The sequence below is a fragment of the Pinus tabuliformis genome, chromosome 2_2 (genome assembly GCF_031772625.1).
Source record: "Pinus tabuliformis cultivar Carrire ecotype Pingquan chromosome 2_2, CPIR1, whole genome shotgun sequence".
Classification (NCBI taxonomy): Eukaryota; Viridiplantae; Streptophyta; class Pinopsida; order Pinales; family Pinaceae; genus Pinus; species Pinus tabuliformis.
Window position 1 is genome coordinate 540,444,031 of NC_142300.1, and position 21,465 is coordinate 540,465,495.

Sequence of the window (21,465 nt, forward strand, 5' to 3'; positions counted from 1 at the left end):
TATAATCTATATTAAACTTTTTTTTTTTATGATTAATATTTTTTAAATGTTAGATATTAACTCCATGTTAAGAATGTAAGAAGCTTCAAATGACAGAGAGAGATCCATTCCACTTCTCATAACTTGGGGGATGTGACTGGCTAGGAATCAGGTCATCTTAAAGGACTCCGTCTTCCCGATTGAAAGATTGGCTGTAGAAGGAGCTGCTATTTACGATAGTATCCCTGTTCCACTGGCTACTCCTTCTCCCAGGCTGGTTCAGCAAGAAACTATAAGATATTCAATTCCGTGGGCTTATTATGACGGGGCCTCAGACATTAATGGTCGTTGTGGGGCTGGTTTAATAATTCATTTTTCAAAGGAAAAGACTGTTAAAGCTTCGGTCGGCCTAGGCCAAGGCTCCAATAACTTTGCTGAGTTGAAAGCCCTCCACCTTCTCCTTTGCTGGCTTGTCCTGAGGAACATGCAAGAAGTTCAGATTTTTGGGGATTCTATGAACACAGTGAGATGGTTCAATGGGACGCAATTATGCAGAAATTTCATCTTGCTTCCCCTGCTTAGAGAAGCTACTCGACTTAAATATCTTTTCACGGAGATTTCCCTTAGCCACATCTTCAGGGAAAGAAATTTTGAAGCTGATCGCCTTTCCAAAGAAGGTGTTGATCAAGACACGGGGTCGTGGACTGTTTTGGAGGAGGAGAATGGGGTGGTTCGACCTCTCGAACAACCCATTTTCGATTAGCTATCATTTTTCAGAATCTGTTTCTTGTGCTTTGTACATAGTTGTTTTGCTACATTTGTTTTTCACTTTCCTGTTTCGCTGATTCTCTTCAGGTCTTTCGGGCTGTTTTCCTTGTAAAAGGAGGCTCGGTTCGACTTGCTTTCCATTTGCTTTTCCTAGTTTTTTAGAATCCTACTCTTGTCTACGCAGGATTCTCTCTTGAACGCTGTTTGCTCCTCTTACTGCGGACACTCAGTCTCTGTTTCATCAAATCCTTCACCTGTATGACATCATCTAATGGTTTCCGGGAGGTGTGCGCTTTCTGGTCGGGTCGTCTGCCCTGCCTCTGATGCGTTTTCGGTGAGCGGATATCACAATTTGTAATTTTTTCCTATCATCCATCTGGGACTGACGCGCTGGCTCTTTGCCATTCGGTTGAGGGTGTTTGCACTGGTTTTTGTATCAACCAGCCGAGAGTTTTCTTTTACCTACTACAAGGCAAAGAATGAGTCTTTCTGTAATGCATTGCATATGCTATGTAACTAACTATTTTTATCAATAGATGGTTCGAGTTTTTTCTGTGGAAAAAAAAAACTCCACGTTAAGAATGTAATAAATTACACATGACCCTATAATAAGTAGTGAAAATATAAGAATTTTTTTAATTTAAATTTATTAGAATTTTTTGGTTTTTTTTTTTTTTTTTCTCTCGCAAAAACGAGTAGTGGACATATTAGAAACTTGGTCTTAATGCCAAAGAGCGGATTACAAAAGGTGAGTCTAAATCCAAAAATGCCGAACAGCCTTGCAAGACCGTGACAATTATGTTTAGCTCACATCTCTTTTTAGCTGCTACTATGCGGTCAATTTCAGAGATTTTCCCAAGCTTTTGTATACAAACAAACTAGTTTAACAGTAGGTAATAAAACATGACAATTTTCTAAATTAAGGAATTGGTTCCCATATTTCCTGTCCGCCTCCAAGCAGGGTACCAGCCGTAAGAAGGGCTGCTTTGTTAGCTTCAGTGTCTGCCTCCTTATTATTGGCTCTCAACACATGATAGAAATTCAAGTTCTGGAAAGAGTCTCCAAGGTCTGAAATTCTGTGAATCAGCCTTGCTAGCCTTAGGTCCATTGGCTTAGAATGAGTCACCATAATGTTAATGATGACCTGAGAGTCTCCAATAACATTAGCCTCCCTGATGTTCAACACTTTCAAAATCTTGAGTCCTTGAAAAAGAGTCAAAGCCTCAGCTTGAATGCTAGAAGCGATGCCCAAACCCTAGGCGAAACTGTGGATCCTAAAACCAGCTGGATTCAATATAACTCCTCCAGCACCAGCTCTACAAGGATTTCCCTTTGCAGCCCCATCAAAAAATAGAGAGTGCCTCTGATGGTTTACAAGCCATCCCTGGAACTCTTCTGCTATAGCCCTTATTTGCCAAACTTTTGGGAGGGAGATGCTCTTTGCCATTTTTTGGAACTAAAGATCAAGAGAAGATCCCCAATTTTTATCTTGCTGGGTGAGATTTAAATCATCTTTGAGGTCTCTCAGGCACTCTTTTAGCTGGCATTTAATTTTAACAACCACTAGCTTGACATCCTGTTTGCAGTTTCTATAAATCCTTTTGTTTCGCTCAAGCCAAATCTGCCAGCAGATAATTTTAGGGAGAATAAACCAAGCACCGCTAATAATTTTGTTTTTTGGAGGAGGACCAGGGTACCTTTGCAGCCATTTGACAAAAAAATCAGCAGTGGAGGAAGGCAACGCGAAGCTAGAACTCAAAGTTTCCAGCAGCTTGGTCCAGATCTGCAATGTGAAGGAACATTCAAGCATCAAATGAGAAACGCTTTCCTGGTTTACCTTGCAAAGTCTGCACCTTGAAGGGCCATGGAAGCCACGCTTCTAAAGATTATCGTCTATCAAGATTTTGGAATGGCATAACAACCAATTGAAGAAGTCAATTTTTGGCAGTGAGGGATAATGCCATATCCCTTTCCATGGCTCTGGGTTCGTGGCCACATGGGGGCGCTCACACAGCTTGGCGTATCCCTGAGCAACAGAATAACCACCAGCCTGCACACCCCAACCTCTTGAATCCCTGCTTCGCATCCACGTTGGAGCCAATCCGTGAAGCTTGGAGAGCAGTTCCTCGCATTCCATAGACAAATCTGGGGGCGTTTCAAGTTTCCAGCCAGCCCAGCGTGAATCCTGCCAGACTGAAATGTCCCACAGGGAACACAATCCAGCATCGTTCATCCAACTGCGCAACGCTTGAAGAGAGTGACAGTCTCCCAGTGGCTCATTGTTCATAATTCTGTCTGTCCAAAGGTTGATCCTTTTTCCATTGTCGTGGACCCAGTAGGCATGAGTATTTATAAGAGGACAGGCTTTGGTACAGAGCTTCTGGAAGGGCGTATTCAGGAGTGGCAGAGGATGATCTAGACAGCGGGAGCGCTTGCCATTAAAGTATTTTTTCCAAAGAGCTAGTTGTGCCCAGCTAGGGTTAGGAGCAATAATTCTCCAGATGAGCTTAGCTCCCATAGCGATATTTTGATATCCAAGATTTTTGAAGTTCAAGCCTCCTTCCAAGAGCGGTTTGGAGATGGATTCACAGTTGACTAACAGAATCTTTTTCTCATTTTGCTTGCCCCCCTTCCAAAAATATTTCCGAATGATCTCTTCCACTTTTCTGAGAATGCTAGAGGGAGCAAGAAGAACAAAAAACTGAAATAAGGGAAGACTATTAAGGACTGATTTAATAAGGACAGACTTACCATCAATGTTGAGCCAGGAAAAGCCCCAGGAAAGCAACTTGTTCTTGAATTTCTCCAATTGGGGGAGCCAATTTCTGCTGAAGGCTCTTTTAAGAAATACAGGAAGGCCTAGGTACTTGAAGGAAGTCCAGTTTGAGGAGGCTATGAAACCAAAGGTTCTTGAAATGGAATTAAGCAAGCTGGAAGTGGTGTTCCAGCAATAGATATGGCATTTTCCATTGTTTAGACTGCTTCCCGAAATCATGCAAAACTCGTCCAAGACTCCTTTAAATCTGGAGGCTATAATCACAGAGGCAGCTCCCAATAACAAGGTGTCATCCGCAAAGAGGGCATGATTAATGTTTTTAACACCTCTTGCTATACAAAGCCCAACAATTTCCTGGTCCATCATTTTTTTGTCTAAATAGAAGCTGAGGACAGAGGCTTGAAGAATGAATAGAAGGGGTGAGAGAGGGCACCCCTGCCTGAGCCCTCTCGTGGCTTTGAAAAAGTCAGCAGCTCTGCCATTTACTAATGGAGCAATCCAAGGCTCTGAAATGCAGGCCCGAATCCAATTTATAAATTTCTCCCCAAATCCAAATTTGTGTAAGACTTTCAGCAGAAAACTATGCTTGACTCTATCAAAAGCATTTGCTAAATCGAGCTTGACAACCATACCTTTTTCATTGCGACTCAGACTTGAGTGGATTGCCTCTTGGACCAGAATGAAATTGTCCACTATCTGTCTCCCTTGAATGAATCCTCCTTGGCTTTCCAGAATGACTTTGGGGAGGATGAACTTAACTCTATTAGCGATGACTTTAGTAATCAATTTGTAACCAATATTACATAGCGAAATCAGTCAAAACCTCTTGAAGGTGTTGGCTCCTTTCTCTTTGGGAATGAGAGCAAGAAAAGCAGAGTTCATGCTGCCTCTAATTTTCTGGCAAGCTTGGGACTTAATAACCATTTTGTATAGATCTTTTTCCACAATCGACTAGCAAGATTGGAGGAATCTGGCTGTAAATCCATCTGGCCCAGGGGCTTTGTTTGGGTCCATGGCGAAGAGGGCATCCTTGACTTCATTCTTGGTGACTTTAGCTTCAAGAAGGTGATTCATTTCAACAGTAATTAAGGAGGGAACCACGTCAATCATATCAGATATTTGGTCCAAATTTATATCTTCACTATACAGGCTTTTAAAGTGAAGGGAGGCAGCTTTTTTGATGCTTGCATTGTCTTTGTGAATAATAGTGCCATCTTTGATTTCAGAAATGGAATTGGTACATTTCCTTGCCTGAGCTTGTTTATGGAAGAAGGACGAGTTCCTGTCCCTTGCTTTAAGCCAAAGGCTGCGTGACTTAAGTCTCTAGTACTCTTCTTCTGCTAGACAAGCCTTGTGATAGTTTTGCTGGAGCTGGGCTTCTTTGTCTAGAATCTCTTTAGTAATGTCAGCTGTTTCAGCTTGGAGATGATGATTTTCTAGAATGCATTGGAGATTTTTTTCTTTCATTTGCTGGAATGGACAGAGTTTTGACCCACCTTTTTAAAGCCCTTTTCACTCTTCTGAGCTTCTCCTCCCAGAAAAAAGAGGGGGAGTCTTTGTCTGGCTGCATCCAGATGCCCTTAACTAATTGCATGAAGTTCGATTCCTGAGCCCAGAGCGGGTTAAATCTGAAGGGAATTGGACCTAGGTCAAGTTGAACACTAGTTCCAGCTTGATGGGTTTATGATTAGAAGTGCTGCATGGGAGAATATGAACTCTAGCCTCTAATCCAAGCAGAAGAAAAGAGCTTTGAAGTAAGAATCTATCCAATCTAGCAGCAATGTGGCTAGGACCAATTCTTTTATTAGTCCAAGTGTACTTACCAGAGATTGGCTTGATGTCCAGCAGGTCCCAGTCCTACATAAGGTCCTTTGCCCATTCCCTTGCCGGATCTCGAACAATGCTGCCTCCTCTGTTGTCTGCTAATAAGAGAGTGAGATTAAGATCTCCTGCTATGATGGTATTCTCAAGATTAACGAGATCTGCATGGGTTCTTATGGAGTCCCAGCAGGCCTTTTTTTCCACAGCGTTCACAGGGATGTACACTTTGAAGAGACTGATAATCTCTTTTGAATCTAAGTGCTGCAATTTTACGAACAACCAGTGAGTATTGAGGGTCTCATAAACGACTGAGAATTTGCTAGCGTTCCAAAGAGTGCCCAACCCACCGGAAGCCCCTCGGGCTGAGATTGATTTCGCCTCACATTTGTTCCAGAGTTTCTTACTTGCCTGAAGGAAAACAAAGTCTTCTAGTTTGGTCTCCTAGACGAGAAGTACGTCAGGAGCTTCTGTTCTTATTAAACTTCTGATGGCTTCTTCTTTGATTCTGCTCCCCATACCTCTACAGTTCCAAGAGACTATCTTCATCATTTGTATTTCTAGTTGGCTCCCTTGGAGCCTTGGGGTTGGTTTCTCGCCATCTTTGTTTTTGATGCTAGTAGCTTCTCAAGGGTTGGCTGGTTGCCTTGGAGGTTATCCTTGAAAGTTTCCTGCTCTCTTTTTTCTTGATCTGATTTGCGGCCTCTTGTGGACCTCCTTATCGAAGCTTGGGATTCTCCTATTTCCCCTTCTTCCTCTGAGCAATCCGATTCATGCTCATCTTCCTCTACTTCGACAGTGTTTCCTTTGGAACTCTCAGCAAGGCTTTCCCCCTTGGGAGAAGAGGGGGTACCTTTAGAGGGTGGGGTTGATTTTTGATTGTCTGGTTCCTGAGTTTCCTCTATTTGCGAGCTTAGAGGAGCGAATTTATTTTCTTGATCCATTCTGGGAGGGGGTTGCTAAGGAGGGGCCTGAGGACCTCTTCCGTTTGGACCAACCTGCTTTTGGATTTTCCTGGCGCGCTTGACCTGGTTCCAACCTTCATCTTTACCCTTATTTGGTTCCACATTGGTTGGGCATCCTCTGGCAAAGTGACCGTAGACGTGACATTTCCAGCATTTGAAAGGCAACTGCTCGTAATCCAGCTTCTGCAAATGGGTCCAGTTTCCTACTTTGATTTTGATGGCTTCTGGGAGACCCACCTCTAGGTATACTTCTATGCAGATACGGGCACAATCATATTGATCTTTGTTGTTTTCCCTATCTATGAATTTCCCAAGGGCGTTTCCAATGTGTTTCAACGAGTCCTAGTTCCAACAATGAGCTGGGAGATTAGGGAGTCTGACCCAAATAGGGACAGCCATGGGAACATCGACTGTAGGGTCGAAATTCGGCGTCCATCTGTTGAGGTACAGGCCCTGGGGGCCCATGAAATAGGGGCCATTCTGAAAGATCAGGTCCTTGTCGTCCTTTGAGGTGAATTCGAAGAGGAAGAACCCTCGTCCTAAGAAGTAGGAGGTGACGTTGCTCTTGATCAGAGGAGCCCAGTTCTTGTTAACCCAGGTCTCAGTGGTCTTAGGAGAAGGCCATAGACTGGTGAACTGGCCAATGAGAGCCCACTTAGCCAAGGAGAGGGCGACTTGAATTGGAGTCTCTGGCGGCAGGGAGATTTCAGGAATGTCTTCCAGCCTCTTGACAAACTTGGCTGCTTCACTCTTTTTCTTCTGCGGCAAGCCAACCAAGAGCCGAGAGAAGGCTTCGGCAGATGAAGGCGGAGGGGGGGGGGAGCTGCCTGGGGCGAGCTCGGGACCTCCATGAGGGCGAGCCCGGCTTACTAGACCCTCCCAGTAGTAGACGAGCACTCTGAACCGCAGGAACTCAAGAAAGAATGCAAAAACGACGTAGGAGGGCAGGGGGCCCAAAAGCCACGGGCCACAGAGCAGCAAGGACGCAAAGGCGTCGAGGCGCAGGCTAGGGTTTCATGGCAGCGCTCCAGAGCTTAGCGATCGAGGTACATGGTCTTGATATAAAACTATGTTATTTAATACAGAGATTGAAATATTTTATTTATGGTTAACAATAAAATAAATTTTTTATTATTAGTATATTTTTATTTTACCTATTACATGTCAATTAAACATAGAATGAATTACATATCATGTAATATCAATTATATTATTTTTACATGGCATCTGTCCAACTCTATATTAGGTAGTGAAGGAATTACATATTTCTTTAATATTAAAAAAGTAAATTGATTTTTTTCTTTACTTTCAATTACTTTATCTATGAATAAAGTGTATGTAACATTAAGGAGGAAATTGAAGTAATTGATATATGGTAGATGTTGATTTTTTATTTTTTTTTTGTTATTACTATTTTTTAATTTGTTATTGTAAGCCATAACTTTTATCACATAACTTTCATTGAGATAGATGTCGTTGTGTGATTACCATAATTTTTTTTTGTGGGCTCCTTTTTTTTTTTTATATATTGAGCACTCTCTGCAAATCTCGAGATGATATGTAAAAATGTTTTTTGGAATGGTTTTGGCATTGATTTTGTTAGTCCAAGTAATGATAGTCAGTATTAGGTGCATGCAAAATGCAATTTTACTTAAAAAATTTAATGGAATTATTTTATTTTATTTTATTTTTTTGTCTAACAAAAATTGTTAGTGTAAGTATTGTTTATTATTTTTAAATATAATATTATGTGACAAAAAAAATTGTTAGTGTAAGTATTGTTTTATTATTTTTAAATATAATATTATGTGACAAAAAAAATTGTTAATGTAAGTATTGTTTTATTATTTTTAAATATAATATTATGTGACAACATCTCTTTTATATTGGCTATACAATGCTTCTTTGTGCAATCAATTTGATTAAATAGTTAAAAAGGACATAACTATTTTGGAGATAAATCTCAACCTTTGATTTATGAATATTCTAGAATACTAGTGGAGATTAAATCTCTACCATCCACTTAATAATTATTGATAATTAAATTAAAATTGTGTAAGCTCTGTTCCAAAATAGACACAGGTATCACTTTAACTATTGTTATTACAGATTTTATGAATGAATACAAAAGATTGACATTGAAGTTTGAAACTATTGCAAATTTATGTGTGAGATTATAATAAATCAATTATCATTATTTTAAAATGTAAGTGGGAAAGGTTGGAATCAAACATAGAATTTTTGGATGGCAAGAAACTTTAGGCATGGGAGGTTGGAAACAAACACGGGACTCTTAGATTGTGGTGGAGATTTTGGAGAGTGGAGTTTAAACAACACATTAAAGGGCCATCACATTCATTCAATTTGATTTTGCACCACATAGTAAAGTTGCCCAAGGTTTTTTGTTTTTTGTTTTTTTTTTAATACATAATTTGGGTTTTTATAACTTAATCTTTTTCTTTATTTTTATAAAGTTAGTAATTTTTCATTTTCATGATAAAAAGAATAGAGATTTTGAATATTCAGAGATCTTTCGGTAAAAATCACATAAAGAAACTATAAGTTTATGTGTTTCAAACCATCTAATGTGGTTCAACTTCAGGACAAGATGAACCACACTAGATAGTTCGAAACTGGTCGACTTATAATTTCTTTATATGATTTTTACCAAAAAAATCTATCAATATTTATAATATGATAATAGAAATTTTCTCTATTATTTTTAAAAATCTCAATTATTAAAAAAAAAAATCTAAATTTATTATTTAACTATATAAAAATTAAAAATAATTTCAAAATATTTATTAAGAAACATTCTTTAAAATTATAATTCATATTGTATTAAAAAATTTTAAATTATTATTTATTTAAAATTATAGTAAAATAACATTATTTTGAAATTTTATATTTTATTCAATATTTTATAATATTGAAATTAAAATTTTGATTTTATATTATATTAAATAAGAAAAATGATAAAATAAAATTATATTTATATAATAAAAAATTCAAAACTTTTCTTTTATAAAATTTCATATTTAAATTTATTTTATTAAATTATTTTTATTTAATTTTTTAATTATATGAATTAAAAAATAAAATTAATTTTAACAAATTCTTGTCTATTTTACACTCTCACCACACCAGATCTGCTAATGCTACACATCACTATGGCACTCTAAAAGTATTGTAAATTATTTTTATTTAAATTTTTTATTATTATAAATTTAATTTTATATTTATTTAATTTTTTAATCATTATAAAATGTGAATTAAAAAATAAAATTAATTTTAACAGATTCTTGTCCATTTTACACCCTTACCACACCAGATCTCCTCATGTTACACATCAATGTGACACTCTAAAAGTATTGTTAATAAAGCTGGGTTGATTAATAGTCCCCCACCACAACAGATATACTCATGCTACACATCAACACTCTAAAAATATGGTTAATAGAGCTTGGTTGATTAATATTCCATTATTTTCCAGGAAAGCTCAAATCTGAGTGATAAGAATGCAGTACAACACAACCAAAAGTCAGGGACACCATTACAGTACGTTATGGGTTTTTTTTAACTTCCAGTTTTTTTCTCAAAGTGGGTCAATCTGGATTCTAAATGAAGTCATATAGAATCTGTTGGAAAAAATAAAAGGGGTATATGTGCTCCACAGACATTACACAGTGCTTTAGGTATTAAAGGAGAATCTATTTAAATTTTGAAAATTTTCTAAATTTTAGAATATTCAATATTATTTTTGTTTGGATTAGAATAATCAAATATATTTTATGGGAATTATAAGAATTTGATCGATTCAAATTCACTTTGTAACTTAATATTTTCTAGAATTATTTATATTGAAAACAGTTTTGTTGAGAGATTTTTTTCAGAAAAAAAAGAAAAATAACACTAGAAGTGTTTACATCAGATAGAATATTAATATAGTGAAATATTGTTCAAAATATGTATTATACTTCAAAATATACTAAAACTTATGTGATCATGTTGAAAGTGTTGACCAGAATTACATAATCAAAAAAGATATTAGCAAGCAACAACTCTCATGGTTCCAATAGAATCTATGTATTGAAAACAATAACACTCACACTCCTCACTAGTGATCCTTATATGAATTCTTAGAAAAAAATAATACCTTGTTGTAGTCTAATGCTTCTCTTGGAGAGAGTCAACTTCCATATTTCCTTCTCTGTAAATGTGTTGAATAGTAATTCTCCTGAAAGTAGTGAACAACTCCATTGTCCTATTCTTCTACTATTCCAGAGAAGGGGGAGTTTAGAGAAGACAGTTCCATAGCCCAATCAAGAATAACTTTTGAGTCCCTAAATACCATTAAAGCTTCAACCTGCAAATATTTTGCGAAAAAGTGAGTCCCCCAAAGTGTTAGAAGCTCAGCTCTTGTATTTGAACCATGCCCACTATTCCAAGAGATCTCATAATATTGTGTACTTGACAAATTTAAAATACAATCACTACCACAGCATGAATTTTGAGAGGCCCTTTCAAAAAATACATTAGTTCATGTGTCTTCCAACTCTTCTTTTTATTTGGTTTTTTTGTTGTCCTATTTCCAAATATTGTGCCATAATCTTTGTATAGAAATGATGTAAATGTGGTCTCTTTGCCCTAAAGATGAAATCATTTCTATAGTGCCAAATTCTCAAAAGATATATAATGGATGGGTTTTGTTGGGAGATTCTAGATTAATGATTAGGCCCTCCTTGTCTAGTATTTGGCATTTTTTGACATTATATATTTTATAACTCTTTGAAACTTTGTTGCAAATGCATTTTTTATAATGATATTAGTTTTCCAGATGCTTTTTGTCAACTATAATGTGATAGCCTGAACCAAGGAGGATTATTGATTAAAGATACCAAATTGTTAAATTCAAGTTCTTATTTAAATTTTACAATTATTTTAGTTATTTTGAAGAAAAATATAAGAATATTGTGTATATACTTTTCTTTTCTTTTTTTTCCTTTTACATATATACTATTAAAAAAAGAGAGAAAAAGAGTAAACATCATATTAAAATGGAATGAGCATATGGAAAAATTGTGATAAACTCCCACCAATTTTAAGTTAAATAAGAAACAAAATGATAACACTGCAGCTGATTATGTTAATAATATGTATTAAAATTTTACTCTTACAAATGTAAATAGTAAGTATCAATATTAAGAAAATGTGAAATTTAGTTTGATTAAACATAGTTTAATTGTTTTATATTTTGATTTTTCTAGAGTATATCTTTTTGATAAGAATATGTTGAAATTATAAATTTGAGCTGTGTAATTTACCTAATATTAATATTTCAAAAAAAATTCAAAAGACTTAAATCTATTTATACATTGGAAAAAGTAATTTAAATAACAAAAAACACAATCTAATTTCACAAAAAAATATAAAGTAGTTCTACACTTGCCTTATAACCCCTACATAGGTGTGTCCATTTATGTCTCTATAAATGGACCTCCACTTATGGATAAGCCCAAAATAGGTGTGTCCATTTATGTCCCTATAAATAGACCTCCACTTATGGATAAGCCCAGAGACAATCATGGCTGAATTCACTGGCAATTGCTTTCACCAATCCACATAGCCACCCCAGAAAAAGAGCAATTAGGTGAGGATAATCCCTTGTGTTCCACCATTGTTATCCAGGAAAATGCTCTCCCATAATGGAATACCTGGTCTTGACGTTATGTGGATGGCAGATTATGGGAATATTTAGGAATAGGTAAGTCAGTGGAGGATAAAGAATTGACCTTCTTAATCTTCAGATTCCAGGATATTCCCTAAATTTGCAATGACATAAAGATCCCAGGGTAAAGCCACAATTTCGCTTGTACATGGGCGATATCCCGCATCGCTGGGATGGCGCGCTATTTGCCTCCCCACCTGGGTTCGACCCACAACTACATGTTGCGCTGCTGTCAGTTTAACGCAACTATTGTATTTTTCGGCATATTGTATATATTGTGTATATATTGTACTAGGGTTAATATAAACGCTTCTAAAGAAAGTCTTACCCCTCATTTAAAAAAGCCACAATTTCACCTGGACAACAAATTTCTTAGTAAAATAAAAAAAAAAAATTCAAAAAAAAATTACTAATACTTTTTAACATTAAAAATAGATTCAACGCCATAAGAAAATACCTCCCAAATCTCAAACCCAAATTTCCAAAATCTCATTCAGATTTTATTAAAATGTTAAAAATTGCCTAATATCTAGTGAACATGGCCCGTAGTGTACGACTGATTCCTTCACAGCTGGTCACGGACTTGCAAGGAGGCGAGACGGCCATGGATGCCTGCCGTAAATTTTTGTTTTTTTTTTAAGATTTTTCTTCTTTATCATTACTTGGCCAATCAGCGTTGGTCCAAGATGTGGTGCTGTATTGTCGTGCAACGTGTTTGGCGTGAGTACGTGACATGATTATAGTATTTATGAAATTTAATTTTATTTTTGGAAAAATGTGGTGTTGGTGGACCATGGTTATAGTATTTCCGAAATTTATTTATTTTTTTTGGAAAATTGTGGTGTCGGTGGACCCTAGAAGGGAAAGTATAGAGTACATGTTGGTAGAAAGAGGGCCATGATGGACTCTTTTCATTATCAAATTGTTTGTGCATGTGGAGGAGCTTGGAAGTTACAATGTGAAATGAAAGAAGACCAACATAAGTGATGTGTCATTGAACAAAAGGAAAAGTCACCAAGTTTGTCTAGATTTGGACATAGTGATGTGTGGGGTTTATGTCTTGGAAGGTAGTGTGGTTGTGGGCAATACTCATGGGCTTTCAAGATTTCATGTCTTGCAAGGTGGCTTTTATGTTTTGGAAGGTAGTGTGATTGGATATTATTTTGTTTAGATATTAGGATATGAGATTTTTTTTTTAATTTTTTTTAAAGAATATAATATTTAAAAAAAAAAAAAAAATGAAGAAATTTTTTAGTTTTCCCACCTGTATGTTAGCTTGATTTGTCTTATTGTAAAATTTAGATGGAGTTGATTCATTTTTAATAATAAATAATGAGTAAAGTTTCAAGGTGTTTTTCCTTTCTCTAACATGAATAAGGAATTATAGTGTAGTTTATCTATCTATTGAGTAAGGGGTTATCTATTAAGTAACATGAGTCATGAGTCATGAGTCCAGAGTTAAGATTATCTATACATTTCACTTATCCATTGAGTACATTTACAATGTGGAAATGATGGGCCTTTTGATTTCCACCTTATCTATTGAGTACATTTACAATGTGGAAATGAAGGGCCTTTTGGTTTTCACCTATCCATTGAGTACATTTACAATGGGCCTTTTGATTTATGGGTTCATGAAAGATAAGGATATGGGTATAGTTAACCTTTTTCCTTTGATGCAAATTGATAATTTTTTAAGATTAATTTTGGGAATTTTCAAAGTAACATAGTTTTTAATAGAAATAGTAATTAGTGGGAGTTTTTCATGTTTGATGACAAGTCAGTTTTATTTTTCACTGTGATATTTAATTAATTTAATTTGCTTATTAAATTATCTTTACAATTTAACTATCTTTGATATAATTAATAAAGTTAAGGTATTAAATAATTTAAATAATATCTTTTTCCAAATGTTGACTTTTTGACTCTTGACTATCTCCAATCACATTTTTAACATTTATAAGTTGTAATTCCATATTATCATTCCAAGATGATTTATTTTTATAATTTTTTTATCTCAATAATAATTTTCCCTTAAATCTTATAATTAAATGTCTTTGATATAATTTATAAAATAATAATATTTTTAATCTTAATGTTTGTCTAGTTTTTTTTGGAATTTTTGACTAATTAAAACTAATCTTTAATCTCTTTAGTGTAATCTATTCATTTCAATCCTTTTATTCATTTATATATATTTCTTTTCAAATGTTGACCTTTTGACTATCTTCAATCATAATTTATATATGTTTATCCAACTTCATACCAATTTGATTTATATATTTTTATATATGTTTCTCTTTAATAATAATATGACCTTAAATCTTTTTTTTTTTCCGGTGGAAAATAGAGTTCGTAATTTCTATTAAAAAGATGTTAATAGTAATTACATGTTGTAAATGCCTCCGCATATGCTGTATGGTGGCGAGAGCCACGTTACAATGTAGTATCCTGGATATATATATCCAAAAAGGTATCTAGGAAATATCATGAGGTGATGATTCCCTGTAAATAGTCCCCAATATACAAAAAATATCAAGTGTCCAAGTCCATATGATATATACATCAATATGTCCATCCATCTAGTAACCGATCAAATAGAAATACTGATATACAAAAAATAGCTCCCAATATGATAGGGAACTAGACTAGGGGAGGATCCCCTATCTCTTGGCCGTCCATGTAGGGGCGATGATAGTACCGGTGTGCTCCCTCTGCTGAGTGTTCGTCAATCTGCCAGTCACCTAAAGGACGATCCGCCGCCTCTTTCGAAAGCTGGTCAGCAGACGCATTTCTTTCCCTGTAAATGTGAGAAACAGTGATCTGGTCAAAATGTGTTTTTAGAAAAACAATTTCTTCCAAGATATGTTCCAATGAATATGCATGACAGATAGTTTTATTGTTTATCCAATCAATCACATTTTTCAAGTCCCCAAATATTTGAATTTGTCTGCAATTCTTGGAAAGGGCAAAATAAAGCAGGTGTCTCAGGGTGATAAGTTCCGCATAGTTATTTGATCCCGGTCCCAGACCCAATCTCAAATGAAAATAATGTGTCTCAGTAATATGTAAGACAATCCCTCCACCGCATCCATGTGGTGGCGCAGCTCCGTCAAAGTATGCCCAAGGCATATTCTTGTTGATGACTTCAGGCTGGATGATTCTATTACGGATGGGCGAGCTTACAAAAGGCAGTTCATTATATGCAGCACAGATGGAGGTTATGATGAAATTGTGGTCAACTCTACGATTCTCAAAGATACAGCCATTTCTACTCTGCCAGATGAAGCCAGATATCACCGCTGGGAGATTTAGTGCCTTTTCAGAGGCATATGCAGCCTTCCAGTTTGCCCAGGCAGAAATGGTATCCTCACCAAGCCAAACCATTCTGATGTTGAGGCTCTGTGTGACCTGATGCCAGATACCTTTTGTAGTCTCGCAGTGTAGGAAAACATGGTTCGATGTTTCCTCATTTGACTGACATAATGTGCACCATGAGGGTCCTGCAATGGATCGCTTTTTGAGTGAATCACCAGTAGGAAGTTTGTTTGACAGAATATTCCAAAGGAGCAGTTTATTCCTGGGCTGCGCCTGTAGCAACCATATACCTCTCCACCAGTCGAGCAAATTTGCAGGTTTCCTGTCTTCCATTAATCTGATATATCCGAGCTTAGGTGAGTATGTCCCTGACTTCGCGGGGGCCCAGATAAGTTGATCGACCTCCTCTCGTAGTTTAATGTGAGATTCAATGAGAGCACGGATGTAGCCATTCCATTGTTCCGTCCATTCCTCCGGGATTAACCCATGCCTGTTGTTAATCCAAGCTTGGGAAAATATAGTAGAGCGTTCACGGTCGCCAATATGTGCCAAGAATTTGAATCCTCTATTGTTGAGGTGAAGTATCAGGTCTCTAGGTAGAATATGCGCATTCCCCGAACCAGGCCAGGGATCAAGGCCAATTCGTACCTGAGCGCCATCTCCCACCCTCCAAATAAGATTATCACGAATGAGGGGCATCGCTCTGAGGGTGGCGCGCCAGACCACTGATATGCCTTGTTGATTCCAGGAAGGTCTGCGGAGCCATTCCGTGAAGCAAGAAGGCCAAATATACTTATGATGGATGACTTTGGCCCAGAGACTGTCCATCTTGGTAAGGGCCCAACCCTGTTTGGCTGTAAGTGCGAGTGAAAACTCCGGTAGGGATTTCAATCCCCAGCCCCCCCATTGCTTTGGCAGTGCAATAGTGGTCCATTTGGTCCAGGCAAATATCCTTCCTTTTTTGTTTCCATTCCAAAGAAAGCGGGAACAAATTTGTCTAATCCTGTTCGTAATTCCTTTAGGGATCCAGGTCAGAGACATCCAATAAACAGGGGTGGCTTCAAGAACAGTCTTGATCAGAAGAAGTCTGCCTGCTTTTGAAAGTAAACGGTGCTGCCAACCCATAATCCTTCGTTCAATTTTATTGATGAGCCATAACCAGTGAGAATTTTTATAACCATCCGGCTTCAATCTGAATCCCAGATACTTAAGGCCATCAATAATCTGGTTTTCCTGGTATGGGAAGAATTGGCCAGCCAGAAGTCTTTCCTGCTGAGAGCAGTTCATCAAGGAACTGGTAGATTTCTGTACATTTATTTCCATTCCCGTAGCTTTACAAAAAAGAAGTAGTATATCATTGAGGGCAGTGCTGTCTCTGATGCTGCCATTCAGGAAAATTAAGATGTCATCCACAAACAAGAGGTGGGTGAGAGTAAACTGCTCTGTGATTTTTATTCCGCTAATATCACCAGATCTTCTTGCTGCCACTATGAGCCTGCTTAACCCTTCCATTACTATGAGAAAAAGTAATGGTGATAGCGGGCATCCTTGTCTGATCCCCCTGGAAATATGGAAGCGGGCTGAGGCTGCTCCATTGATAAGAATAGCAAAAGAAACCGAAGTAACACAGCCCATGATCCATTTAATGAGATTCTGAGGGAACCCTAAGTGAGTAAGTATCATCTTCAAATATAACCAGTTAACTTTGTCAAAGGCCTTGGCAAGGTCAATTTTCAGAGTGATGCCTTTCAGGTTCTTGTGCTTAATGGAGTGCAGGGCTTCTTGAGCGGTACCAATGGCCTCATAAATATGTCGATTCTTTAGGAAGGCAAATTGCTCAGCGGATATATGAGAGGATAGAATTGGCTTAATGCGATTAGCAATGATTTTGGCTATAATCTTGTAAAGACAGTTGCAGAGGGAAATAGGCCGGAAGTCATTGAAGGAGGAAGGCTCGTCAGACTTTGGGATCAAGGCTATGAAGGTCTGGTTCAAGGGTGGGTGGATATGTCCCGAGATTCTGCTTTCCTCCACTACTGCAAGTAGATCGACCTTCATCAGTTCATAGAATGCCAGGTAGAATTCCACTGGCCATCCGTCAGGTCCTGGGCTCTTGTCCTTTTTAAACCACTTAAGAGTACTTTCAAGCTCTTGTTCACTGACCGGAAGATAAAGTTCCTCTGCCTCCTCCTGTGATACAAATCTTGGAAAATTGCCCGCGATCCTGATGATCTCTGGAAGGTTAACAGTATTTGGTGCCGAATAGAGTCCATTGAAGTGAGCAATCCCCAGCCTGGCCAATTGGTGATGGGTGGTTGCCCAGCCATCAGGCTCCATTGGAAGTTGCCAGATGGTGTTGGCAGCCTTTCTGCCATTGGCTATGTTGTGAAAGAATTTGGTATTGTTGTCCCCTGCTGAGAGCCATATAGCTCGGCTCTTTAGGCGCCAGAGTTCTTCTCGTTCCTTAAGAATTTTCGATTTTTCCTCCAACATATGACTGAGGTCTGCTTTAGTTCCATCCGTCTGGTAGCCAGTTCCCCTTTCATCAGTTAATAGGCCAATTCTGTCTTCCAGGTCCTTCAGGTGCTGATCCTCCCTAATCCTCTTCTGTTTGGCCCAGAGTTCGGTCATCCTGTTGAGCTTCTTAAGCCTGTCACAAAAGTCCGAGGCTTTCCTCCCTTCCCTCAACTGTGGCTGTGAGGTCCAGAAGTCCGTGGCCATCTTGATGTAAGCAGGGTCCTGTAGATGTCCGGCAAAAAATTTGTAGGGGGGACGCGGTTTCTGAATGTTGCCACTGATTTGAAGCAGGATGGGGTGATGATCAGATAATCCCCCATTGCTAACCCACTGTCTGTATAGTGGAAGATTCTGTATTAATGCCTCGTGCATCATGTATCTATCCAGCCTCCTACCAAGTGCTGCCTCCCCAGTCCGTTGATTGTGCCAAGTGGGAAGTATTTTGTTCATAGGTATGTCCACCAACTGATGACCTTCCAGTAGTGAGGTCATTTGGACCGCAATGGGATCTCCTTGAGCAGTTGGCCCCCAGGACTCCCCGGCACCCAAGGAGAAGTTATAATCACCCCCAATAATAGTATTCTGAGTAATATGTCCAGCTGAGAGGAACTTTTGCCAATATTCAATCCTGTTCTGATTGGGTCCATATATGTTGAGGATTCTGATGGGAAGGCCTAATTCTCCCAGGATGATGTCCATGCCGAGGAACCCCCTACCTCCCCAAGCCGATAGAGGTCTATGCAATTTAGAGTTAATGCCGATGAGCATCCCACCAGATCGACCACAGGCGTCAACCCCGTGTAGTTGCCATCCTGGGAGATAGGAGAGGAGACATCGGGTCGCGAAATCGGAGGGACAGAGGGTTTCTTGGAGAAATAATATATCACATTTTGATTCAAGGATGAGCCTCTTGAGAGCCAGACGTTTTTTGGGGATGGCAAGACCCCGACAGTTAAAAGAGAGACAAATCATGGGGACACTCTGTTCCTGGGCTCATTTGCTCTAAGCGCCCGCTCTATAGTTTGCTGTCGACCCGATGCCACATCTGCCACCGCAGATAGTTTCGCAGATGAGATTTTGGTAGGCCTGCCTCTCTTATGTTTGCGATGCCGTCCTGGGGAGGTGCCCAGTCCCATAATTTTAGGAATGGTTCTGGAGCGTAAGAGGTAGTGATGCCCTCCGGGGGCCAAACAGGAGGTCGGGGATGCCGGCTCGACGCTCTCCGGGATAAAGGAAGGGGGAGTAGTGGAGAATGTGCGTAATGGGGGTTCAATGGGGCAATGGATAGAGGGTAAAGAGACACTTTCAGAGAGGGTGGTTCTGTGGACAGAGTGCAAATTGGAATGCAAATCATTCAAACAGGAAGGATGATAAAGAGGAGAGGAAATTGCACCTGAATGAGATGATGCCGGCTCCATCGTCTTCGCTGCTGCTTCTGCTGTCTTGGACCTGGTGCGTGGGGGTTCAGTAGAAGGCACCGCAAACTTCCTGGAAGATCTCTTTTTCCCACCGTCCCCTGGTCCCTTAGTATGCCGGTCCCCTTGTACCGGTTCATCCTCCTTTGAGTTGGCAGCTGCCCTTGGTTTTGCCGGAGGATGGCCCCTTGGCCCATGAGAGCTCTCCTTACCCCCGCCAGAGATCAAGGGGCAGTCCTTGTAGAGATGACCAGTCTTATGGCATCTATGGCATCGGAAGGGAACCCCTTCATAATCCAGGATCTGTTTTCTGGTGACATGATTATGGTAAATTTCTATGACCTCCTCCAGACCCGGCCTTGTATCCATATGAACCAATATACGTGCCATGGAGCGCTTACCAGTATTTTCATATGAGCAGTCGTGTTCCAGATAAGTACCCAGAGTGTCACCAATTCTTTTGAAAACATAGGGGCTCCAAAATTGCCATGGCAGCCCTGGTAAACGAACCCATACAGGTCCAGCACCCAGATGTTCCCGATCAGGATCAAATAGAGGGTCCCATCTTTTCAGTAGCACAGGCATAAGCTCGATATGCCAGTATTTACCCAATATCCATTCCGCAAATTGCTGGTGACAGAAATGAAGTGCGAACCAGCCTTTTGATAGGACCATCACCTCCAGAAGTTCTTTGAGCAACGGACCCCATATCTCTTCCACCCACATTTTCAGCCGCTCCGCCGAGTAGTTCCTGCCACGAACTCTTCCAACCAGTACCTTTCTCGCAGCATCCATAATATCCGGAAGTGGAGCTTCCGGTCCCAGGTTTATCTTGAATCCTGAATTGTTGGCTTTGAGGCACCTCCCTTTGGCAAACTTCTCCGAGCGTTTGCCAGCTAAAGTCTCCCGAAGTAACTTACGGCATGGGTCCGAGGTGCTTTGCTGTGCGGAGTGAATAGACTGAGCTGGGGTGGCGTGGTAAAACAACCAGAGCGGATTGGGGATCGGGGAGCCGAGGTGCCAATACCCAGCGGATTTGGCCCAGGAGTCGGAGGCAATCGCTTGTTCAGCGGCATAAACGATACCGAAAGGGAATGGGAGCTATCAGGGGGAGGGGGAATCAGGGGGGAGGGAATGGGAGAATGAAAAGGCTGATGGAGGGGGGCATCCAGGGAAGGCGATGCCAGCAAATTTGTTCCCAACAGTTGGAGCGTCGCCGGCGAGAGAGGTGGGCATTCGAGGCCGCCGTCCAAGGGCGTAAGTATCGGGTCCTTGTCTTTCCCGGTGGTCGACAGATGCTCAGGACGAGTGGAGGTGCCAGCCGTTCCTCCCAAAGCAACACTACGCGGCAGCATCAGCGGACTGGAGGCATGAGCCCATATTTCTTGGTTAGGCATGGGGTCCTCCCCATAGTCTAACAGTTCCTCTTCATTCATCGTGTCAGTCGGATGATGCATGAGAGGGCCCGTGTTCGAACCCGGCGGTTGCGAAGGAAGCTGAAGGCGGGTGATGGTGAGCGTTACGGGTAGGCAGTTAACTGTAGGATGGCGACCACCCAAGATAAAACAAAGACTAATGGAGGGGAGCCCCAGGTGACAGGAGTTCACACCGCGACCGTCGCCGCGAGCCCCGAGCGCTAAACCTGACAGTTGGCCCTGCCCAAGGGCAGTGGCCCCATCATCTGTTCCCAGGAGGGCCCCAAGTGTTGAATCCCGGGTCTGCAAGCGCGTCAGGTCACAGAGATTGCTGGTCCCAGGCTAGGGTTTCTGGACCGCCATGGTCGCCGCCTCAGAGCCACGTTTTCCTTTCCAAGACTCTTTTTAATATCCTTTATATTAAATTGTAAAAAAAATGACCTTAAATCTTATAATTACTATGATATAATTAAAAAATAATGATATTTTTAATTTTAATATTTGTTTTTTTTGACCAATTAAAAATAATTTTTAAGTTTTTTTATTTATTTATATTTCTATTTTCAATTATTTTAATTTAACTAATAAATCTTTGAATTATAATAAAATTTAATTTAATTTCAATTTTAAATTAATAATTTCTTTCTCTATGATTTTAATCAAAATTATCATTTATGTAAAGTTCTTTTAATCTTGCCATCTCTAACGGCTAATTCTTCCCCCCATTTTGGTCAAGCACTCTTTCTATCATCATTTCTTCCTCCTA

At 39.2% G+C, this 21,465-nt stretch overlaps 1 protein-coding gene across 1 annotated transcript; it reads right to left on the bottom strand.

Annotated features, from left to right (window-relative positions):
• Positions 1-5,380: 5,380 nt before the first annotated feature.
• Positions 5,381-17,845, bottom strand: LOC149193745 (uncharacterized). The gene is made up of 5 exons (XM_089407424.1): positions 14,954-17,845; positions 14,736-14,809; positions 6,688-7,204; positions 6,340-6,489; positions 5,381-5,605 (listed from the first exon to the last, which is right to left on the bottom strand). Exons 1-5 carry the CDS (start codon positions 17,843-17,845, stop codon positions 5,381-5,383), a joined length of 3,858 nt encoding a protein of 1,285 aa, XP_089263550.1.
• Between the last annotated feature and the right edge of the window lie 3,620 nt (positions 17,846-21,465).